Below are 25113 nucleotides of genomic sequence, written 5' to 3' on the forward strand. Positions count from 1 at the left end.
TATAAAAAATGAATGTTAAAAACCATCTTTACATGTAATTGGAAAAAATAAAATACTGTTTATATAAAAATAAATCAAATTAACCAATTTTTTTTTAAAGTGTGCCTTGTGAAAGTGCTCCTCCAACCACTCTTGTTGACAAACACCACCACAAGGGTGGTGCTGGATGGGGCTAATCACAGAATCAGAGTGTTTTCAGGGCACAGCCCTCTTTAGAGGGTACCTAAGCTGAGACTTGGAGGAAGACAAGGCTGGAAAAGGCCAAGGTGAAGGGGACTTTCATGGAACATGCACATGCCAAGGTCAGTCAGCTTTTCTCTTGGCATGTACCAGGGAAGAGCTGTCCCCACCTACCTTAGTCCATTCCCCAGGTGAAAGGTGAGTGTGTCTTGGTCGGTCTCCTCCTAGGAAGCTCCAGCCCTGCCTGAGGCAAAGGTATGGGGTGGGGTGGGACTGAGGAAACAGCCTGGTTCCATCCCTGGAGCCCTAGCCCAGGAGCGAGAGGACAGGGGAGGAATATTTTTATGGGAGAAAGAAAGTGAGCACTTTATGCCAGCTCCCTTCTGACACATATTGGCTGTGTGACTAACCCTGGGTGGGGTATTCAACATCTTGGTGCCCCAGGCTACTTCATAAATTGCAGATCAGGTAGCCTGTTTTGCTTAACTGTAATTCTTTGTTATAATGAGGGATGGGGGTGGGTATTGAGGAGTGACAGCTCTGTTTGTTTGGTTTTTAAGTATCAATAAGCCTTTAAAAAAAAAACAACCAACAAGGAAAACTGAAGCAAGAGAGAGCACTAACAACCAGAGAGATCAGGGAAGACTTCATGAGAGAGGTGGTACCTCAGACGAGCCTTAAAGAAAGGTAAGAATTCCAAAAGCCAGAGATAAGGAGGGAGGACTTTTCAGCCACAGAGCCCATAAACTGCCTGTGCAAATGGAGGGTGGTAGGAGATGTGATGAGTTCTAGAGGTTTAGGGGTGCTGGAATCCCAAAAGCATGACATGTGGGTTCTGCCCGAAAGAATTTGACCCAAGCCTTCTTTCAGCCAAAAACAAGGTTTATTAAAGATCCGCCACATTAGCCAGACTCTTAAGGAATCTGAGCATCTGTGAGCTATTGGCTAGATTGTAAAAATCTGAGCAGTGGCTAGATTTTAAGAATCCAAGCACCTTAATGGAGACAAGATGGACCTTATATACAGAAAGACTGTGGGAGGGATCTAGGAGTGGCTAAGTAGGGGCCATGGGGAGGTAAGACAATGGAAAGCTAGGCTAGGTTAAGGGTAACAGAGAATTGGGAGATTGGGTGTGGCCACAATGAAAGGCCAGTTGATGGGATTATAGCCTCAGGGGAAAGCCAGAGATTGGCCAGTTGGGAAAGTCCAGGGTTTTTCCTTTCTGGGGTCCAGATTCCAACCCCATCAGATGGAGTGTGTGATAAAAGGAATGGCTAATTGTCCAGTCTGGCCAGAAACAAGAGTGTGTGAAGGAGCAGAGCATGAAATAAAGCTGGAGAGGGAGAGGAGAGCCAGGCTGCCAATACCAGCCCCAGGAGTTTCATTTTAGCTTAAAGACAATAGACATCCTCTAAATGTTTTTGGAGGTAATTCCTTCTGTACTAATGGAGAGAATGCTCATGTGGATGAGATTATACAGCCATATTCCTCACTGGAAATCCCTTATAAGAATAAAATCATACAGTAAGTTCCCCCTACATCTATTGTTCCTCCCTTATTCCTCAGGGTTCTATTGCAACCCAGCTCTCAGAGGTCTCTTCAGAGCCCACTATTAATAAAGCATAGACAATTTCGGAAGGAAACATACTGATTTTAAAAAGTACCAACACATATTTCTGGTCTTTTATTGTTATTGTTCAGTCATTTTTCAGTCATGTCCAATTCTTTGTGACCCTATTTGGAGTCTTCTTGGCAAAGATACTGGAGTGGTTTGCTATTTGATTCTCCAGCTCCTTTTACAGATGAGGAAACTGAGGCAAGCAGGGTTAAGTGACTTGCCCAGGGTCATATAACCAGTATATGTTGACTTACCCAGGTCTTTCTGGCTTCAAGGCCAACTCTTTATCCATTAGGCCACACTGCCTCTGAATAAGCTCAGCCCACCCAATAAATTACTGTAGTGCTTAGAAAAGGGGCTGTCAGGGCCCCACAGAATGCCCTTTTTAAATGATTGCATAGCTCTGTAATCTCATCCACATAAGTATTCTCTCCATTAGTATAGAAGGAATTACTGAAAAAACATTTAGAGGATGGCTATTGTCTTTAAGCTGAAATGAAACTCCTCAGGCTTGGTATTGGCAGCCTGGCTCTGCTTTCCCTCTCCAGCTTTATTTCATGCTCTGCTCCTTCACACACTCTTGTTTCTGGACAGTCTGGACAATTAGCCATTCCTTTCATAACACACTACATCTCCTACCATCCTCCATTTGCACAGACAATTTACAGGCTCTGTAGCTGAAAAGTCCTCCCTTCTTATCTCTGCCTTTCAGAATTCTTGCCTTTCTTCAAGGCTTAACTGAGGTGCCACTTTGTGAAGGCTTTGTGAAGCCTTCCCTGATCTCTCTGGTTGTTAGTGCTCTCTCTTGCTTCAGTTTTCCTTGTCTGTTTGTTTTTTAAAGGCTTATTGACACTTAAAAAACAAACAAACATAGATGTCACTCCTCAACACCACCCCATCCTGCTTTGTTGTCTGATTCTTCACAATTCTATTGGGGATTTTCTTGACAAAGATACTGGAGTGGTTTGCCATTTTCTTTTCCAGCTTATTTTACAGATAAGGAAACTGAGGCAAATAGGGTTAAATGACCTGGCTAGCTAATATGTGTCTGAGACCAGATTTGAATTCATGAAGATGAATCTTTCTGATTCCAAGCCTGGGGCTCTATGCACTGCTGCCACCTAGCAAAGAATTGTTAAACAAAACAGGGCAAGGTGTTCATTGACCACATCTGACAACACATACTGTTGTCCACTGCCCCTCAGTCAGTCAACGAACAGTTATTAGACACCTATTGTGTACCAGGCACTGTGAAAGAAACTCCCTGGTCATATCTGGAGAAAAAAATTAAGGGATGAGAGAGGATGATACTGGGAGAAGAAAGGGAGAGGTAGAAGGGGGTAAATTATCTCACAAAAAAAACAGAAAGGAAAAGTCTCTTACAGTGGAGGGGAAACAGGGGAAGGTGAGAGGGAATGAGGGAATCTTATTCTCATAGGATTTGGCTTAAGGAGAGAATAACATACACATTCAATTGGATATGGAAATCTATCTTACCCTGCAGGAAAATAGGGGGAGAAGGGGACAAGAGAGCAGGGGGGTGACAGAGAGGAGGGCAGATTGGGAAAGAGGGTAATCAGAAGCAAATACTTCTGAGGAGGGACAGGGTCAAAAGAAAGAATAGAATAAATGGGAGGGCAGGACAGGATTAAGGGAAATAGAGTTAGTTTTTTACAACATGTCTACTAAGGAAGTGTTTTGCATAACTGCACATGTACAACCTATATTGAGTTGCTTGCCTTTTCAATGAGGATGGGTGGGGGAGGGAGGAAGGGAGAAAATTTGGAACTCAAAGTTTTAAAAACACACGTTTAAAAAAAATGTTTTCACATGCAACTGGGAAATAAGAAATACAGGAAATGGGGTACAGAAGGCTATCCTGCTCTACAGGAAAATAGAAGGGGAAGGGGATAAGAGAAGGGAGGGGGAGAGATAGAAGAAGCAGACCAGGGAAGGGTATTCAGAATGCATGCCATCTTGGGGTGGGGAGGGTGAGAAATTTGGAACTCAAAAACTTGTGGAAGTGAATATTGAAAACTAAAAAATAAATAAATTCATATTAAGAGAAAAAAAAAGAAAATAAATGAGACACATTTGTGGGCATGACTAAAAAAAAAATTTAAAAAATAAAAAAAAAGAAACTCCCTGACCTCAAAGAGCTTATAATCTAGCAGGAAAAGACAAAACACAAAAGGAATCTGGAAAGCAAGGGAGAAGGAAGCATGAAAAGTGGGGAAGGGGAGGCCATTGTGGAAAAATCAGAAAAGTCCCTTAGTAGTGTTAGTTGGTTGTTGTCCTCTCGAAGAGGACCAAAATGATATGACCATGCTAGAGTCAAGTTTCAGTGAGTCTGCCTGTGGCTGATCAGACTGATACAAGCTTGGAATGCTCCACATCGCAGGTCAGACACAAATAGTCCACGCAAACATTTGGGGTGGTTTCTCTAAATTTTTGCATCTTGCATTTCCTTTGAGCTGTTTCAGTTCTGCTTCCCTCAGAGCACAGCACCTTCTCTGATGTGGACACACCATGCTGAGAGTTCCTGTGCCAGTGTGTCTCATGTCACACAAGTGTAGCAAAGTGAGAAATAAGGAGATGTTTAACGAAGATTTTGGACTTCATGGCTCCAGATCTGAGGGCCAGAGCCCTCAGGTGATTCCAAGGCAGATGAGATCTTGAAGGATGATGGGATTTTCCCAGTAGTGAGCTTGGGGGAGTGGGGACTGGTAGAAAAGTCAGAGAAATCTCAAAGTGGTGCTTCCAAGTGAGAAATGAGAACTCTCCTGAGAGGAGTGGGCCTCCCCAACTTTCTCTGTACTATGGCAGCTAGTGGGTAGCACAATGGATAGTTCTTGGCCTTGGAGTAAGGAAAACCCGAGTTCCAACCTTGTCTCAGACATTTGTTGTTGTGCCTTTGTTTTCTTTTTTCTTTCTTTCTTTTTTTTTTTTGGTGAGGCAATTGGGGTTAAGTGACTTGCCAGAGTCACACAGCTAGTAAGTGTTATGTGTATGAAGCTGGATTTGAACTCAGGTCCTCCTGACTCCAAGGCCAGCACGATATCCACTGTGCCACCTAGCTGCCCCAAGCCTTTGTTTTCTAAGAGGACCAATTCACTCTCCATTGAATTGGATTTAAGTGAGGCAGAAGTGGGCAAAGTTGTCAGCCTCACTCTCTCTTCCAGAGTCATCAAAGTCCAGTGGTAGGACAAAAGTCAAGAAGACTGGCAAAGGCCCGGGATGCAATGGATGACCTTGGCATCTTCAATGTCTGACCAAGCTCTTAGCTTACAACACCTGCTCCAGTCACCTTTCTGGCTGTTGGAACAAATTATTCTCATCTGTTCATCCGATGGGGGAAGTCTTCACATGCTTGGGGGAGACATCCCCCTAATTCACTAGCAGGAGTTTAAGGCCTGTTGGAACCTGGTTTAGCCCATCTGCTGAGACAGGATGTGGCAGCTGGTGAGAGGTGGGTAGCAGGTGGACACCAAAGGTGGACGAGCAGCCGTGAAAAGGGCTCAGCAGCCCTCACACCAGAGGTGCCAGTCCTCCCTGAACTCCATGCACCCCAAGATACTTACTAACCTTGTGCCCCCCCAAGTCACTTGACCTTTTTCAGCCTCTGTTTCCTCTTCTATAAAATGGGAATGAGCACCTACCTCACGAGGCTGTAAGGATAAATTAGGTAACACCTATAAAGCACTTTTCAAACCTTAAAATGTTATTATGTGCTAACTGTTATCATCATCATCATCATCATCATCATCATCATCATCTGTTCTGTAACCCTAGTAAAATGTAGACTGCTTGAAGGCAGGGACTGTTTTGTTTTTCTTGTCTCGGTATCCCCGGTGCCTAGCACAATGCCTTGCCCTTAGCAGCAGACGTTGGCGTAATTAAATGGAACTGCATTTATCTTAATAACGACCAGCACTGCACATCGCACTCGGACATGCAATCAATTACGTCATCCTTCTCAGTTCCCGGAGACTCTCTCCAATCCCTGGGGTACCGAGGTCCAGACCCGCCCTGGGGCACTTTTGATAGTGACCGAGGTAGCCTCCAGGGAGCCGGGAGAAGAAAAGTCCTGGGCGCCAGAGCCTCCAAGCGTCAACCCTAGATAGGACCTGCCCCCACGGCCCCACCCCAAGTCTTCATTTGCTCAATTAGGGCCAGGGTCCTTCCCACAAGAGGCAGAACCGGGTGGATCAGGGCATCCCACAACACGCCCCCCACATCGGACCAATGAGAGTGAGAGTCAAAGGTTACCTATTTGGATGACCAATCAGAACGGAGTTCTGCTCTCGGCCGCCGGCTCCCTCGACACGCTAAGCTTGTTAAAGAGGCCATACTCAGTCTGCGGGCGTTGCTAGGCTTCAACGGGGTAAGATCAAGCATCACCAGTTTAAGAAGAGACGACTCCGCCCCTCTCGGGGTAGAGGCGCCTTCATTCGGACCAATGAAAGGGCTGAAATGTACACCGCCTCCTTCTGGGTCTCTAACTCTCCAGTGGTCTTTGTTCGGTTCTGCACTGACCTCGGTGTCTTGGAGTCCAGAGGTAAACCCCGGTCGGATTCGGGGAGGTCTTTCGGGGTGGGGGGGGGCGGGTTAGGGAAAAGAGGGGTCCGGGACGTTGGTCCCCTAGTCTTTCCCTGCTGCGGCTGAAGCGGTCTTCCTGACCCGGACTCCAGGGCCCCCTTCCCACCCGTCGGCTTCTCCTCTGCGCAGTGGACCCTTTCTAGGACCGAGTCTCGGGGCTGGGGGCGGGCTGGAGACGTGGACCCTGAGTTCTTTCCCCTCCTCCAGGCAGTCTGTCCTCCTCCCCATGGCGCTGAAGGGTGTCTCCGCGTGGCGGCTCCTGAGCCGAATCCACAGCCCACTCCTGGACTTGGTGAGAAGCCGAGCTACCCAGGCCGCGACCCGGGGTGAGTAGGGGCGCGGGGAGGTCGGAGAGTTGGGGCTAGAAGGATTAAGGGATCACCTAGGCCATATCTCTCCTTTTACAGATGAGGAAACTGAGGCCAGGGAGGGAAAGGTACTTGCTCAGGGTCACTTATTAACAGGGCAGGGATTCTCTCTCCAAGTTCGGTATCCTACACTCCATCCCACTGACTCAGGGATCCAGCTCTTCCTTGTCTGCTACAAGTGATCCCTTCCCCTCTCCTCCAGGCCCCTTTTTCTTATGTGAGAGGTCTTAGGGGACCCACACTAGGCTTGGCTGCCAAGAAAGGCAGTGGGACATTCTAAGGAACACTGGACTTGGAATCAGAGCATCTAGATTCAAATTCTGATTATGTTGCTTACTAGCTATGTGATCTTGCACATTACTTGTATTCTCTGGCCTGTTTCCTCCTCTATAAAAATGAGATAAATATAGGTATATAAACTCCTAGGAGGCATAAACAATTTCGCTTTGGTCTTGGTATTATTCCCAAGTGTCTAGCACAGGTTCTAGTAAACAGTGGGTACATAATGCATGTTAGTCTGGGAGAATAAGAGACTTCCTTTGTTGGGACTGCAGTGATATCTTCCTATGGAACTACAGACTTGCCCCTTTGGTGTCTCTTGGAGATTGGCTTAGTCCTTTGAGCTGGCAAAGGATGGGGTGGGAACAGGGAAGTACTCATGGATTTTATAGGCCAACATAAAAGGGTGGCTCTTCCCAAAACAGTCCACTGTAATGAAAGCTAACCAATCCATCCTATGAAACTTGACTTACCAAAGAGTGTGTCCAAAGGAAGATACGATACAAATCTTAGCAAAGACCAAAAAATTCTTGCTCTTCTAGGTGATAGGGGCAACCTCCCTGATCAATCCCTGCCCTCACATTTGTTCTATGGAGTGGACTCTCTAAGTCAGAGGTTCTTAACCTGGTGGTGGGCAGATAGATTTCAGGGGGGTTGACTTGGATGGGAAAAAAATATTTTTATTTTCACTAGACTTTAACCAAAAATGTAGCATTTCCTTCAACTATTTAAAAACATTCTGAACAAGGGCTATAGACTTTAGCACATTGCCAAAGAGCTCCATGACACAAAAATGGTTAAGAATCCCCGCTCTGAGGTGCCTTTTAGCTCTGATGTCCTCCTCCTCCTCCTCCTTCTCCTCCTCCTCTCTGTCTCTCTCCCTCTCCCCCCTCTCCCTCCCGCTCTCTCTCTCTCTCTCTCTCTCCCTCCCTCCCTCTCTCCCTCTCTCTCCCTCTCTTTCTCTCTCTCTTTCCCTCTCCTTCCCTCCCTTTCTCCCCCTCCCTCTTTCCCTCTCTCTCTCCCTTCCTCTCCCCTTCCCTCCCTCTTCCTCCTTCTTGTCTCTCTCCCTCTCTCCTCCTCCTCCTTCTTGTCTCTCCCACCTTCTGCCTCTTCCTTCTTTCTTCTTCTTCTTCTTCTTCTTCTTCTTCTTCTTCTTCTTCTTCTTCTTCTTCTTCTTCTTCTTCTTCTTCTTCTCCTTCTTCTTCTCTCTCTCTGTCTCTTCCTCTCCCCGTTCCTCTCCTCCTTCCTCCTTCCTTCTCCCTCTCCCTCACATTCTTCTGTATGGATTTGCACCTATCACTTCTCTTCTTAGAAATGGTTGGTCCTGAGCACAGTCTTGCATCAAATTCCAGGCCCTCCACCATCCACCAACACTCTTACCTTTCTCATTTGATTTATTGCCCACCAACCGCCCTGGACCACATTCTCTCCAAACACCCTGGCACTCCTGAATTGAGCCTTTATCCAGACTATTCAAGATGCCCGGACCTCCTTCCTTCTACTTCTTAACCAGTTAAATTCCAACTTGTCCTTTAAAGCCTAGTTCGAACTTCATCCCATCTTAGACATTTACTGTCTCTATGACTCTGGGCTCATAATAACCCTTCTGTACCTTAGTGTCTTCTGGGAAATCAGAGGATTGGACTCTGTGACTAATAAGATGTCTTACAACTCTAAATCTATAATCCTCTAGGAAGCTTTTCCCAATCTCAGATCCCTACCTTTAGGAAGCACTTACTAAGCACCTACTATGTGCCAGGCACTGTGCTGGATGCTGGGTATATAATGACAAAAGTAAAACAAATAGCTTACATTCTCCTCAACACGTAACACATATGCAAAGCGGGTACAAATACATTGTAACTTTGGGAGAGGAAACAGTAGCCGCTGGGGAAGGGGGAATCGGGAAAGGTCTTATGCAGAAGGCGGCACTAGACAAAAACCAGTGATTCCAAGAGGCTGGGATGAAGCTATGGATGTCGAGCATGACGGGGAGTATTGTGTTGTTACAAAAAGGTAGAAAGGTGGGCTGGGGCCAGGGTAGGAAGAGCTTTATAATCGATCAGTAAATATTGTGTGCCTACTATGTGCCAGGCACTGGGGATAAAAAAAAAAGCCACCCAGTTTCTGCCCTCAAGGAGCTCACAGTGTCGGGGAAGTTTATTTGTGATTCTAGAGAGGATAGGTAGCCAGTCTCCTGCCTCATCTCTCACCCACCAGCCTGTCCAGTCCCCTGCCCCAGCTCTCACCCACTAGCTTCAGCTCTAGTCAGATGTTCAATCCTAACTAAAGCCTCACTGAATATATGGGGTGGGAGAGTAGGAAGGAGAATCTGCATGAATAACAGTGGCTTTCTTTTCTGTAAACCATTCAAGGTTTACAAAACTCTTGCACAGTGAAAAACAACTCTGGCAGAGAAGTCCTACAAGGAATATTTTCCACATTTCACAGATGGAGAAACTGAGGCTTAGGGAGGGAAACATGGTTTGTCCAGGGTAGTACTTTTGGGGGGTATTGCAATCTAGAGACAAAGAGAGGTCTTCATTCACTCAGAGGAGGAGAACATAGCTGGAGGTGGGTTGAGCATTGAGCAGTTTCACTCTCCTTATCCCTGAGTCCTCCTGTCCTTGCCCCTTCAGCTTCCCACTCCAGCTTCAACTGGCAGGACCCACTTCTTTTGGAAGCACAACTGACACCTGAAGAGATCCTGACCCGAGATACTTTCCGAGCCTACTGCCAGGAAAAGTTGATGCCCCGGGTCCTCCTGGCTAATCGGAATGAAGGTATTGGTTTTGGGTGAGAGTAAGATCTCAAAGTAGAGTGACTTCCCTTTAAGCCCAAAGGATTCCCTGTTCTCTCCAGTAGCAAAATTAATATTTCTTTCTTATATTTAATAAGTAATTATTATATTAGGACCAAGATTTCCCCCCTCTTCTATTTCCTCATCCAGAAACCAACTAGTGTGGGAAATCTCTCTTAGAAATTTATTCCCCCTGCCCCCCCAAAAAAAAAGAAAGAAAGAAATTTACCCAGGCCAAGATCTAATCAAACAGAAAAAGAAATTCTAAGTTTGGGCTAATGGGTGTATTCATTGTGTTTGTTCAGGGGAAATGTTTATATGGCAATACGGAAATTGATGTTGCTTTGACCAAGATTTGAGTGACTCAAGTCATGTACCCCAAGACAACCCACCTCCCATTTTGTTAACCATTCATAGTTGAGTAGGCACCCCTCAGGAACACCTCTTCAAAAGGCATGTAAACTGTGATCCCATCACCATTAAGTGCCCTTTGTCTAAGAGAGACAGCAACCACCCTTTTATTAATAACCTGTTGGCCTTATTAATAAAATGATAAAATTACCCAGAAACTGTCTCTTGAACCTTTTTAATCATCACAAGTCCCTGTGGGGATTGGGAATAGGCTAAGAAAAGGGCAGAAAGCCTGGAGACTTTGTCTTTCTCCCATAGGCCTTGGGGGATCCCTAGAGACAAGACTGGAATCTCTCCTTAGGACTAGGGAAAGAGGAGGGGCTGGAATGGTGTCTCAGGTTTGTGCAAACATTTATGAATTGTGTTTTCTTATTCTTATAGTGTTTCACCGGGAGATCATTTCAGAGATGGGAGAACTGGGCGTGCTAGGCTGCACCATTAAAGGTAAGTACAATGTGTTCTAGCTTTCTTCCTTTTTCTTTCTTGTCCCTGCCTGTGACCGTGGGATTCTGGATTATAGGCTCTAGGGCAGAATTTGGGTGTCTAGTTTGGTTATACAATCCATGATTGACAAGTATTTATTAAGTATTTACCACACGCCAGTGTGAGGTTGAAATGAACCTACTTGAGACAATCTTGAAATAATAGAAAATTTATTGAAAAGAGGAAAATAGTAGTATCCGGAGAAGATGCATATAGGCATTCCGCAGGAAACTAAGAAGAAAATCAAGAACAGCATTCTTTTTTGTGCAAGTGACAAAGTGGCAGCTTTTATAAGCATCTAAAATAACTCATACATAATACAGCTATGTATGAAAACTTATTTTTCAGAACTGTCATTCAGTTGTTTCTCCATTGGTAATTTTATCAGGACTTAGATGCATTAGTAATGTTGGCAGAACAGTCTATTTTGGTTTAGTTCAAGTTTGTGTACCTATTCTTGGCAGGAGCTAAAGAATTTTAAGTGACTATACCCTAGTACTAGACCATGTTAGAGTTTAACCCTCAGTTATTTTTTTGCAAATTCCACCTTTTGGTATTATTTTATAGTACCACATTCTCAAAAAGTTCAAATCTTTTCAAAAGTCTTGTTAACTTGTGATTATGTAATTCTTAGGCATTTTTATAACCAACGTGTCTAGAGCAGCATTAATACTAGCCAAATGAATAATATTGCAAGATTGAATCAGGAAATTTGGAACAATATTCACTTTCAAGGAATATCTCTTAAAATATCCGATACCTTTCCCTAACTCTAGAATGCAATTCAGATGCTGGACAATATTAAGAGTTTGGGTAAATATGTGTGCAACATTCCATTTAAACATTGGATTTCTTATTCTGTCATTTTGGGTTTAACTCTCTACATCATAAAATCATCTGTTTCTAGGAAACATTTTCCCTTGGAAGTTCCATGTCAGCAGAATCTGTCCTAGACCACTGTCCACAAATTATTCGTTTTGGTCCATTCAAACTCAGTGTATCTCTTAATCAGAAATTCAGTGTATTTAACTGGGATGTCAGTTGTTAACAGTACCTGGAATGAGCCTTGTTTTTAGGGCAGATTTGCAGAAGCATTTCTTCCAGTACATTTACTTTCCAGATTCCAAGCCACCTTAATGCTGCTTAAACCTAGTAATGATAAAACTTAGTATGATTTAGTAGGGCTTTACAAAATCCAGTTACATTGGCCTTTCAGTAATTAGTTCATGTGGTGAAAGCCAGTTCAAATCTTATGGAGTTAACCTAATAAACATCAATGCTGTAGGGAGAACATCGAATTTAGCTACTTGTAACTCATCTGAAAGTTTGGAGAGTTTCAGTCTTCACATATCATTTTTTCTTTCTATCTTTACCTAGACTCTGTATTTGGTATGGATAAGGCTAGAGGAAGAATCTTAGAAAGGATCTGTGAAGACCTGTCTTTGTAAAATAAATCCGTCTCTTGATGTTGAGAGACAGAAAGAGATAGAGACAGAGAGAGAGAGAGAGAACACTCAAATAGGTAAAAAAAATTGGAAAATTTTGGCAACTAATTAAAATGGTTTTATGTGTAACAGTTTCAATTCAGCTGGAGACCATATATACAATTGTTGTTCAGTCATATCCAACTCTTTGTGACCACATATGGAGTTTTCTTGGCCATTAGTCTAGAGTGGTTGCCATTTCCTTCTCCAGTTAATAAAGGCAATTACTAAAATATATCCAAAGCCTGTGTGTATTTAGGCATTTGTGTGGATAGGCACCTGTAGATATTCAAATGAAAGTGAAAGAAACTCAGTAGTTCCCTATTATCTTCAGGATAAAGTTTAAAATAAATCATTTAGGACCACCATCTTTACTTGGCCTTTTTCACTGTTTTTCACTGGCCCAGCAACCGAACTTTTAAGGTTACTAATACAATTACAGATGTCATGAGTCCTCTCAGTATATACTGTTACCCAGTGGAAAACATCTGAAACATATATATCTTAGTTCTCAAGTGGAAACAGTCTAATCTTGCTGCTTTTCCTAAAGTAAAGTTTACTGATCCATTAAAAATTAAAACCTTTATATCTTTATCATATCATAGCTTTATCCTATCCCCTTTTGAGGACATATGTTTTCCTCATATCATTCAATTAAGATATGATACTATACAGACATAAACTTATATGTGAACATGTAACTATTAAGCCAATGAACAAAGAAATGGCAAACCTAAGGACTTTGAGTTGCCTGGGCTAGGAAGTCAACAATTGCTGTCAGAAATTCAGGACAGTGAAATCAAAGCAGTGAGGTCCTGTTTATTTGCATTCCATTTTAGGAGATCAGAGATGCTTAATGATTGTAACATTATAATCCATTTAAAAATTTGCAGTTCTCTTGACATTTTCGTAGAAATTTTTTCTGAAAAGAGGAAGGACATGGTTCTAATAGTATTAGTATTGTTCCCTCAGGCCAAAGCCTAAAGTCATAAAGTGACCTATCTTAGGTATACTAGGACAAAATTCCTTTAAGTCTGTTTAATTTCAAGTAAAAGTCATAGATACCTTTTGGAAGAGCTAATCCTGCACCAGATTTCCACATTATCTACAGGGTGTCATAACCAGGCTCAGAATCAACTAGGTGGGAAATATTCCTGTCCAGAAGGGAAATACAGTGGAAAACCTGCTTTGAGAGCATTCTACCATTACCTTCATAAGGCTTTCTTTTCAACCTTCCCAGTCATCTCTATGCACTGGTAATATTTTCCAGGTGGATATATTAAGAAATTTTCCTATAAATATATGCAATATGTTTACTTTGATACTTTAAAAAAATATTTTCTAGCTGGCATTTCCTTTGAGTGGTTCTTGGCATTTTCCCTTGAACTGTGGAGTACTGCCTTAACATCTGTCACACAGTTATATCTGAGATCAAAACCCAGAGCAAATCAATTTACTGTTCCACCGCACATAGCAGGTTCCACTGCTTATAGGTTTGGGGTTTTTTTTCGTAAAAAGTATTTTATTTTTCCAATTACATGTAAAGATAGTTTTCAGCATTCATTTTTTAAAAGATTCTGAGTTCCAAATTTTTCTCCCTCCTTTCTTTCCCCCTTTCATAAGATGGCAAGCAATCTGATATAGACTATACATGTGCAATCATGTTAAACATATTTCCACATTAGTTTTGTTGTGAAAAAAGAAACAAAACAAAAAAGTGAAAATAGCGTGCTTTGATCTGCAATCAGCTTCCATAGTTCTTTCTTTGGATGTGGATAGCATTCTGTCATAAATCTTTTGGAATTGTCTTAGATCATTGTTTTGTTGAGAAAACACTGCATACAGTTTAAAGCAAGGTACAGTTATTTTTCATGTGGCCATAAGTTAGTTAACAATAAAGAAGAGCATTTATCTTCAGTGCTTATTAAGTACGTACAAGGTTTTTCCAAAAGTGTTCATTCAACATCTTTCTTTTCTAGTGTAATAAACATATCGTGGTATAAAAATCACCACCAGAGAAAGCTTAAAAACCTGCAAAATCTGTTTGTTTTTTTCTTTCTTCACTTTTGGACTTCACTGGAGATAAAACTTTTAAATTGGTTTCAGTTCTGTTTATGCTGTCATTGGTGAAATCGCCTTCTTCCCTTACACTAGAACAGTGAATCTATCAATCTCAAGGGAAGAGAGTGATCTGTTGTTTGCATGTGCTTTAGTACTGAGGGGCTGCAACCCCAAACCCCACTAGAATCTTTAACCACAATTTGGAAATCTACAGTAAATACATTTCCTTTCAGTTCACAAGTTTGCATTTCTATAAATTTCTGCAAAGGGGAAAGGATCGCCTTTCCTCTTAACTCTTTTTTCTCTTTGCATTCACATCCTGACTGGTATTGGGAAAATAAAGATGAGATTATATCTTTTGAAAAGTTCAAAACTTTCAGCAGAAAAAAGTTCTCACTCTTTTCCTGCTTGTTCTTAAGATAGTAGGGCTTGTTTATAAATAGTTTGACATAAGGAGTTGACAATTTTTGAGTGTGGACTCTCCTTGCCACCCCATCCCTCTCATGGTAAAATAAATGGAAAGGTTTACCTTTCCACCTAATATTGGAGGTGGTGTTGCAGCTCCCTTCAGGGTTAAAAAAAAGGCCTGTTCAGGTTTTTCTTTCCCTTCTAAGGCATCAGAGGAATTATCATGCAGCTTCAGAATTAAAGCCTAACAGTTTCAGAAAAGATGGGAATCCACCATCTGCAGTAGCTTACCAAACTTAGAAAGTGTTCCAGCAGTTTTCATTAGGTGGAATCCTCACTCTTGGAATTGGTTTCACTCTGGGAGGGCCATACCTTCCTCCCATTTGCAGAGAGAAAGTATCTTATATATTTCCCCTCTGGTAGGCAATACCGTAGCCTGTCCAAAGATATTTTATGTCCTTGTAGAGCTAAGAACTTAAGCAAAGCAAGAGTTTCAATCTTATTTTGTTCTTCAGTTTCAGAAGCTATCAATACATCATCTACATATTGAAAAGCATGCCCTTTTGGTGAAATAAACAACTTTAAATTTTCCTGCAAGTTTCTAGAAAAAATAGTAGGGGAGTCACAGAACCCTTGGGGAATTCTTTACCATATGTACTGAGATTCTCCATAAGTAAGTGCAACCAAAAATTTAGGTTCTTCATCTAATGGAATGGAAAAGAAACCAGAACATACGGTATCGATTACTGAAAAGAACCATGCTGTCAGAGGCACAGAAGTTGTAATAGTAGCAGGACTAGGTACAACAGGAATCATAGGAATAACATGCTTATTTATAGCTCTTCAATCTTGAACAAAGTGACTGACCCTCTTTATCTAATTTCTCTTCTTTTCTTACCAGTAAGGTAGGAGTATTACATAGGGATTACCCATTTTTAATAACTTCTTATTCTTTAAATCTTCTATTACTGGCTATATTCCTTCAACTTGAGCTTTAAACAAAAGCTATTTCTTAATGCGTGGCCATGGCTTATCTTTATAGTAACTAATGATAATTAGTTTAATTCCTTTTATCAGGCCAGCATCATTATTGGAGTGAGCCCACAATACAGAATCAATTTCTTTAACTCAGGGTTCTTTTCCAACATAAAGTGCAACTGCCTCTTTCCTCCATCTCCCTCCTGAAACTGAAGGCATATAGTAACCAGATCAGGTGCCTTTTCTCCCGAGAATTCCATAAAAGAAACATAGCAGCATCCAGAGTATATGCATTTAGGTAGTCTGCAAGAGACTATGAAGAATAATCTGAAACAGTGATCCTTTTCCATATAGGTATCAAAGTAGTAACTTTTATAGGTATCTAAAAATAATTCGTTCATGATACAATTATTTCTCAAAACTTATTTTTTTCAGAATTGTAATCTAGTTTCTTCATTAGAAGATTTCTCAGGATTTAGGCACATCAACAATGTTGGCATATCATTAGCAGAACAATCTCTTAGGTTTGGTTCAAGTATATGCATCTATTCTTGGCCAGAGTGGAAGAATTTTAGGTGACTTTGCCCTAAAACCATACTATATTACAATTTGTCCCTCATTTATTCCTTATACCAGGGATCACTTTGCCCACAGCCTGCTTTCCCTCATGCTGGGGCAGCAAAAGCTAACAGTGAAATTAGCTGGGAACAATGTCGATTTCAGCCTCTTTAAGAGTTGAGGTGCTGGGGATTGGGTCTGAGCCCCAGGTATTCATCCCCAAGGACCAGCCTCTTGGTGATAGAATGACCTAGCTCAGTAACTGTTTTCCTCAAGAAGTCCCTGGGGACTCTGGACCCAGCCTCTAATAGGGTGTGTCTGTTCTCATAGGGTATGGCTGTGCTGGGACCTCATCTGTGGCCTATGGACTTCTGACCCGGGAGCTGGAGCGTGTAGACAGTGGCTACCGGTCAGCCATGAGCGTCCAGTCCTCCTTGGTCATGTACCCAATCTATGCCTATGGCTCTGAAGAGCAGCGGCAGAGATTCTTGCCTCGACTGGGTGAGAGCAGTACTCTTGGAATATGGGATTCTTCACCCACCTTCCTGAGCCCACTGACCCTCCAAGGACCCCTTAGCCTCTTCTCTGTTGACTGGCTTGAACCCCTTCCTAGAGCTTTTTAAACCATTCAGGACTCCTGAGCTGTCTTCTTGGACCCTTGTGCTCCATTCCCAATGGACCAGCCTTGAGACACTTACCTCCTTTGCCACAACTCTGCTGGAGAAAAGAAAACTTAGAGGGTGAAAGGAGAGCTGTCTTCACATATATTAAAGGCTGTCACATGAAAGAGGAATTACATTCATTTTGATTTGCCCCAGAGGGCAGAACTGGGGTTGAAGAGTGGAAGACTCTGAGAGGCAATTTTATATTTGATATCGGGAAAAACTTCCTAACAATCAGCGCTGTACAGTGGGCTGCCCAGGGAGATAGCTGGTCCTTCTAGAGGTTCTTAGAGGTTTCCAGGCAAAGGTTGGATGACTCCTTGTTGAGTATATCATAGAAGGCTTCCTATTCAGGTTTAGATGAGTCTAGATGGCCTCAGAGGTTTCTTCTAGCTCAGGTTCTGATTCTAACCCCTTTTCAAGGACCCCTGAGTCCCTCCCCAACTGATCTTCTTAAGACTCCCTTCCCTGGGACCTTTGGACAAAAAGTAACCTTGTCTGGTGAAAAGAACATTAACTTTGGAGTTAAGAGATCTAGGTTCTGTTCCTGGCCAAATGGCTTTGGACAAATCACTTAATCTCTCAGGGCTTCAGTTTTCCCATCAACAAAATGAAGGGGTTGAATTAGATGATTTCCAAGATCCCTCTCAATTCCACCAATTCTTTGAGTCTATGAGACCTGTGACCTCCTTCCCTGAGTCTAATATTCCTGTGATTCCTCTCTATCTCATGTCCTTCCCACCATCTGGTTGGGACTTCAGACAAATCTTCCTGAGCTTGCTGACCCACCAGGGAATCCTTAGCCCCCTTGCTGGTGTTACACCCTAAAACCTGACCCGAGTTTTCAAACCTGCCCTGTAATGACTCCCTTCCTGGGACCCCTAAGCATCCTCCATACTAATCCCCTTCGACATCAACCCTACTGATTCTTGTTCCCACCACCAGGCCCCCCAGGGTTATTGAATATCATTAGTGCCTGCTAGAGCTTTGCAAGTTCCAAGAGCCATGGAGATGCCTGTGGAGTGGGAATTACAAGGAGGTGGTCTGGGGGGAGGGGAGAAATTCCTAGCTCTGACTGTGGGTTTGGTTGACAGCAAAGGGGGAAATCCTGGGCTGCTTTGCATTGACGGAGCCCAATCATGGAAGTGACCCAGGTAGCATGGAGACTAAGGCCCGCTACAATGCAGCCAGCAAGACCTACACCCTGCAGGGCTCCAAGACCTGGTAAGAGGGGGAGGGCAGGGGCTCCCTCCTGGCTCATTTGCTTATTGACAGTGGTTATGGAACGAGAGGGTTGTACTGCTAAGATAATGATCTCAGCTCCCTTCTGGCTTCAAATCCTTATCATTCCAAGAAGGCCTGAAGAACAGGGTGGGTGGCTCTTTGGTGGTGGAGAACTTATTGGAGAAGGTGGTCTCTCCAAAGCTATTCCCTGTATCTTCCCTTAGGATCACTAATTCACCTGTGGCTGACCTGTTTGTGATCTGGGCTGTGTGTGAGGACGGTAAGATTCGGGGCTTCCTGTTAGAGAAAGGGATGCGTGGATTGTCAGCTCCCAAGATCGAAGGCAAGTTTTCACTTCGGACCTCAGTCACAGGAATGGTCCTCATGGATGACGTGGAAGTGCCAGAACAGAACATGCTGCCCAATGCTTCTGGCCTTTCTGTGAGTAACACCAGAGTCAGAACACACCCGGGTATAAAGGGGGGAGAGGAGGAGGGAGGTTAGGGGTAACATGTATCCCCAGGCCCTGAGAATGGGAGCTAGGATAATCAAGAGAGATTCAAGGGGTTTGGCATGAATCATTAAAAAAAAAAAAGCACTGGATTTAGGGTAAGGGGATTTGAGTTCAAATCCTGACACTTCTGCTTACTGCTTGACATTGGCCAAGTCATTTAGATGATCTTTTAGGTCCTTTCTAGTAGTTCCCTAGGTAAGGATGCTCCCAGTAAGCCTGCTTGGCCCCTTCCGTCTTTCCACAGGGCCCCTTTGGGTGTCTGAACAGAGCTCGATTTGGCATTGCTTGGGGGGCACTGGGTGCTGCAGAGTTCTGTCTGCACACAGCTCGGCAGTACACCCTAGACAGGTAACTAGAACCCAGACCTTTCTCCCTTCCCCCTCCTTCCTTCACCCTGGGTGGCACCTAAGGTAGGCCCCAAAGTATAGTCTAATCAAGGCAAGTTTCCTGGAGGGGGTGGGAGTGGGGTGGGATCTGGTTTTGGAAGAAGTGGAAAGGCGTTAGAGTCGCATGAATGAACCTAGCCTGGGGTGGGGGGTGGAGCATGCCCAAGACTGGAGGGGGTAGGAGTGAAGAAGGGCAGCAGGTCAGATATTGCAGAGACATATCTATCATCTTGCCTCCAAGTTTTCCATGACTCCCTTAGCCCCTGTTTTCAGCTGTCCAAGGCCTGGGGCCTTTTCTGCCCTCTATAATTGTTCTGTTTTTCCTTCTCCCTTTTGTATATCCAGGAAACAGTTTGGGTTCCCATTGGCTAAAAACCAGCTTATCCAGAAGAAACTGGCTGATATGCTCACAGAGATCACCCTGGGCCTGCATGCATGCCTACAGCTTGGGCGCTTGAAAGACCAGGACAAGTATGGGGCTCAGGCCAAGGCTGGGTGAAGGGATGTCCGGATAGGGGCTGGCTACTCCAGGGCTAACTAGGTCCACCAGGAAAGCTCTTCAGGGAGCACAGTATGTGAGGGAGAAGAGGTGATGCCTGTATTCATAAAGCACTCATATACATTCAGCCAGTACATAAGCCTCACCTGGGCCTTGCAACAACCCACACATCCCTCCCTCCAACTACATATTGCCCTCCTAGGATATGCCTTCTTCTCTTCCTTCAATTCAAGAAACAGTTTTTAAGCCTGTGCAAGACACTAGAAGTAGAAATTATATAGTTGCTGTCCCCGAAGTTTTCCTCATGTTCACTGGCAAATACAAAGTATCTATAAGGTAATACAGAGTAATTTCAAGAGGAAGAGAGCATTTACACCTCAGGAGGATAAGGAAAGGTCATATATGAAATGAGGTATTCAAGCTGTGGGCCTGAAGCTAGAGGCTCCAGGAGGGTTCTCATTAAAGCAATCTGTGAAGTGTGTTTTCAACTAGATTTCTAGGTGAGCTTCATAAAAATTCATCGAGGAAATAGGAACATGCTTTGTGTGACTTGCCCCAAGGGTGACAAACCCCTATGGTCAGTTTTTCAAAAGATCTTGATGGCAAATTATTATGTAATGAAAAGAAATTTTTTTTAAATCTTGCTCCAAATTATCCTTTATGTAAACTCAAATTTTCTGAAATTGAGTTTGCTTAACATGAAGGACACCTGTGCGCAAACAATTCATTTTCTACAATCACAGGCTTTAGAGTTAGAAGAGACCTTAGAAATCATTGGGTCTAATCCCCTCATTTTCTGTATGAGAAATTCAATTCACCAAGTATTCCCAGAGAACTTGTTGTCCAAGGGCTTGTACTTAGCACTGACTCTGGCTTCAGGCAGCTGAGTGGGGAGTAATAGTAGTACTATCTAGCCCAAATCATTGTAATGTGAAGCATGACATGAATGTAACCATAGGAGAGGCACCACTGTGGGGATTCAGTGAAGGAGGAAATCACTTCTAACTAGGGAGGGAAAAGAAGGCTTCATGAAAGAAGCAGCCCCTGATATCAAAGAATGGATAAGATTTTAACAGGTGGAGATGAGAGGCAGGGGCAAAGTTTGGATTTAGTTCAGGAGATTGTGGGAAGCCATGGAAGGTGTCAGAGTTTTCCACCAGTCTAATCAATATCTTGGGGGGGGGTGTCTTCTAGGGTGACCCCAGAAATGATTTCATTGCTGAAGAGGAATAGTTGTGGCAAAGCCCTTGATATTGCCAGACAGGCCCGTGACATGCTTGGTGGGAATGGGATTTGTGATGAGTATCATGTGATCCGGCACGTCATGAACCTGGAAGCTGTAAACACTTATGAAGGTGAGGAGCCTGTGCTGCAGAGCCACTCTAGATATGTCAGTGAAGTGGCAAGGGAAAGAGATTTAGATTCCAGTCTTAGCTCTGCTTCTGACCTTGAGCAAGTCACTGTCATCCTTTGATCTGTAAAATCATTGTAATCATCCTTACATTTACTTTACGGGATTATTGTGAAGATCAAATAAGACATTATCCACCAAGCACTTTGTAATTGTAGGGGCAGCTAGATGGTGCAGTGGATATCGCACTAGGCCTGCAGTCAGTAGTACCTGAGTTCAAATTCGGCCTCAGACACATGATACTCACTAGCTGTGTGACCTCGGGCAAGTCGCTTAACCCTGAATGCTGCGCACACACAAAAAAAAGTAATTGCAAAGTGATGCATAAATGTCAGCTATTATTATTAATGTCTTCATCTATAGATCTATCTGTCAATAGATATCTGGCCCTAGTCTCTTTCCGGAACTGTATCACTAATGCCATCTGGATTTACGAAAGGCATCTCAAACTCCAAAGTAGAATTCATTCTTTTCCCCTCCAAATCCCTTCCTCCAAACTTCTCTCATTCTGTTTAGTGCACCACCATCTTAGTCACCCAGGTTTGCAACCATGGTGGTGGTGTTTTTTTTAAGTATATGATAAATTAAATTTGTCAGCTTTCAAAACTGTCCTGCTTGTTTGCATTAACTTCTCAACTTCTTTCTATTCTCATCTGTGCATTTTAAAAAATTCAATGGCCCTTTCTTTTCTTCTGTTTTTTGATCCTATTGATAGTTCCCCCCTGCTTCAAATCTCTGCGCCCCCCCCAAATAAAGAAAAACTCAATCCTTATAGCAAATAAGCATTGTTGAGAAAAACAAATCCACACATGCCATGTCCAAAAAGGTATGTTTCATTCTGTACCTTGATTCCTTTACTCTGCATCAGTTCATGCAGGTCTTTCCCAGTTTCTCTGAAATTGTCCCTTTCATTATTTCTAATGGCACAATAATATTCTGTCATATTTATACGTGGGGCAGTTAGGTAGCACAGTAGATTGAGCGCTGGGCCTGGAGACAGATCTGGCCTCAGACACTTACTAGCTATATGACCCTGACCAAGTCACTTAACCCTGTTTGTCTCAGTTTCCTCATCTCTAAAATGCTGGAGAAGCAAATAGCAAACCACTGTACAATTTTTGCCAAGAAAACCCCAAATGGGATCACAAGGAGTCGGACAGGACTTAAATGACTGAACAACGATAACATATAATTTGTTCAGCCATTACATCAAGTATCCTTCCCCTTTGTTTCCAGTTCTTTGCTTTGACAAAAAGAGCTGCTATATTTTTCTACTTTTGTGTATTTTTCCTATTTCTTTGATATCTTTGATGTATAGGTCTTATACTGTTATCATTGGGTAGTGCTTGTACATGACATTCCATCTCCAGCCTCTGTGACTTCATAGGTGGTCTCTAATCTCTACCACTTACCCCCCTTTCACCTCTGTCTCTCAGATTCCTAGATTCATTCCTTTAAAGAACATGTCAGGTGCTGCCTCCTCCATGAGTCTCTCTTGATGCTTCTCCCTCAAGTTATTAATGCTCTTTCTAAAAATTCCTTTGAAATACTTAACATTTATTTTGAGATTATACCTTTGTGTGCACATACACAAAAGAATACAAGCTCTTTGAGGTCTTGGAATATTTCTTTTTTGGTCTTCATATCCTGAATACCTAGCACAGTGCCTTGCATGTAGTAAACATTTAATAAATGTTTATTGAATTGGACAATGGGATATTTAGGATATGAGCAGAATATTTTAAAACTGAACTTTTCATAATTGTCCCCTCTGGTCCATTTCCTATGGGCTGGTATCCCATAAGGCTTTTTTACAGAATTCTAGAGCTGGAAGGGGCCTTTGAGATCATCTGGTCCAACCTTCTCATTTTACAGAAAGGGAAGATGAAGTCCAAAAGGGGGAAGTGAGTTACCTAAAGTTACAGTGATTCATTGGCATACCTGGGACACAATCTAAATCACTAGAATCCCCAAGTTAAAGCGTGGGGAGCTTAACTGGGGAGAAGCCAGATGTAATATGTAGTGTTTCTCATTCCTTGTTGCTATTAGGAATAAGCCCCAGCACTATTTTTTTTAAATGGTGTTTTATTTTTTCCAATTACATGGAAAGATAGTTTTCAACATTCATTTTTATAAGATTTTGAGTTCCAAAATTTTTCTCCCTTTCTCCTATCCCCCTCCCCAAGATGGCAAGCAATCTGATATAGGTTATATATGTGCAGTCATGTAAACTTATTTCCACATTATTCATGTTGTAAAAGAAGAAACAAAATGAGAGAAAAGACACAAAACAAACAAACCCCCCAAAAAAGTGAAATGCTTCAATCTGCATTCAGACTCCATAGTTCTTTCTCTGAACGTGGATAGCATTTTCCATCGTGAGTCTTTTGGAATTCTCTTAGATCATTGTATTGCTGAGAAGGATTAAGTCTATCATAGTTGATCATCGCACAATGTTGCTGTTACTGTGTACAACAACCTCCTGGTTCCGCTCACTTCGCTCAGCATCAGTCCATACAAGTCTTTCCAGATTTTTCTGAAGTCCTCCTGCTCATTGTTTCTTATAGCATAATAGTATTCCATTACATTCATATACCACAACTTGTTCAGCCATTTCCCACTTGATGGGCATCTCCTAAATTTCCAGTTCTTTGCCACTACAAAAAGAGTAGCTATAAATATTTTTGTACATGTAGGTCTTTTCCACTTTTTTATGATCTCTTTGGGATGCAGACTTAGTAGTGATATGGCTGGATCAAAGGTATGCACAGTTTGATTGCCCTTTGGGCATAGTTCCAAATTGCTCTCGAATGGTTGGATCAGTTCACAGCTCCACCAACAATGCCTTAGTGACCCAATTTTCCCACATTTATCATTTTCCTGTTTTGTCATATTAGCGAATCTGATAGGTGTGAGGTGATAGCTCAGAGTTGTTTTAATTTGCATTTCTCTAGCCAATAGTGATTTAGAGCATTTTTGTCAAATGATTATAGACAGCTTTAATTTCTTCAGCCCCAGCACTTTTATGGTAGGAAGACCAACTCTGCTGGCCTTTGGTCTGTCAGGGCAGGAAAGTGTGGCTGTTGTCTGGGTTTGTGTGATGCCTGAGGCTAGTTCACTAAGGGTAAGGCATCCAGGTTAGGCTTAATAGAACACCAGATGTGATGTGCATGCAAGCCTACCAGAAGCAGGTGTGTTTACTCATCAAATGGTTTGAAAAACTCCACAAAAGTCAGGGACTTGTTTAGATGTTATGAGCCTCTCTGCTTTCCACTGGCACCTATGCCCAAGTGATCAAAGGTAGGCTGACTTCTAGTCTTCCTGGGCAGGAGGTATTGACTACAGCTTCTCTTCCCACCATGTGAGTTGGAGCCTTTGCAGCAAGCCATCAGAGATGCTGGTGAATATCAGAAAAACAAAACTGGCAAAAGAGGGCTCTGTGTCCACTCTGAGGTCAGCTAAAAATAATCTCTTTTTCTCAATTCTCTTTTCTTTAGGTACTCACGACATCCATGCCCTCGTCCTTGGGAGAGCTATCACGGGAATTCAGGCATTCAGTGCTGGGAAGTGAACCTGGTTTACTTAAGGGCTGACAAACATCCTTCAGAAAGAGTTGTCATTTCATTGTGTCTGTATTGATTCCCCAGATTGTATTAAGTCGGCTTTTCTGGGGAAGTGGCTGTTGCTTTCCTTTCTGGAAGGTACGAGACTGAGATTGAAGAAATTGATTTCTATACCTGAATGTGCCTTGTTCTAAAATCAGTTCTGTTGAAATGCTGAAAGAATGGGATTGTACAAGCAATGCCAGTCCTTTTAAACCCACCAACCATTATTAATTTTATATAACTTGGGAGATAAGTGAGTTGTTGTTTTTTTTTAATCAGGGGGCAAGAGGAAGAAAAATGAACTTCAGAGCAGCTTCTGTGAAGCTGCTTGATTTGTAACTGAATAACTAAGATCTCTCACCCAAACCCATAATGCTTCCCGGCTTACTAATGCCTCCTGACCCTGCTGATCGCCCATTGATTTCCAGAGGTATCATTCAGTGTCCTGGACTTGGGAGAAGACTGGGAAGAAGTCTGCTTGTCCAAAAAATAAAGATGACATGCTGCTGACCAAAAGTATGTCCATGCTTTTTTGTTATGAGTAAGAGGAAAGGAAGTAGAGTTGCTAGAGAAATAGGAATATTG

At 42.8% G+C, this 25113-nt stretch overlaps 1 protein-coding gene across 1 annotated transcript; it reads left to right on the forward strand.

The window, feature by feature from the left end:
* Nucleotides 1-6247: 6247 nt before the first annotated feature.
* GCDH (glutaryl-CoA dehydrogenase) lies at nucleotides 6248-25044 on the forward strand. The gene is made up of 11 exons (XM_020995338.2): nucleotides 6248-6356; nucleotides 6605-6723; nucleotides 9684-9827; nucleotides 10637-10699; nucleotides 16558-16728; nucleotides 17984-18113; nucleotides 18338-18554; nucleotides 18872-18975; nucleotides 19359-19484; nucleotides 20707-20867; nucleotides 24421-25044. The coding sequence occupies exons 2-11, from the start codon at nucleotides 6624-6626 to the stop codon at nucleotides 24492-24494; spliced, it is 1290 nt and encodes a 429-aa protein (XP_020850997.1). The 5' UTR covers nucleotides 6248-6356; nucleotides 6605-6623; the 3' UTR covers nucleotides 24495-25044.
* Nucleotides 25045-25113: the final 69 nt, after the last annotated feature.

This window comes from Phascolarctos cinereus, unplaced genomic scaffold, assembly GCF_003287225.1.
Source record: "Phascolarctos cinereus isolate Bilbo 61053 unplaced genomic scaffold, phaCin_HiC Scaffold_4;HRSCAF=312, whole genome shotgun sequence".
In the NCBI taxonomy this organism is placed as follows: domain Eukaryota; kingdom Metazoa; phylum Chordata; class Mammalia; order Diprotodontia; family Phascolarctidae; genus Phascolarctos; species Phascolarctos cinereus.

Excerpts from the sequence above, each read along its gene's own strand:
- GCDH (XM_020995338.2), top strand. The coding sequence starts at position 6,624 with ATGGCGCTGAAGGGTGTCTCCGCGTGGCGGCTCCTGAGCCGAATCCAC. Across the intron at positions 6,724-9,683 it reads TACCCAGGCCGCGACCCGGG|CTTCCCACTCCAGCTTCAAC; the intron begins GTGAGTAGGGGC and ends TTGCCCCTTCAG. Across the intron at positions 18,976-19,358 it reads CGGCAGTACACCCTAGACAG|GAAACAGTTTGGGTTCCCAT; the intron begins GTAACTAGAACC and ends TTGTATATCCAG.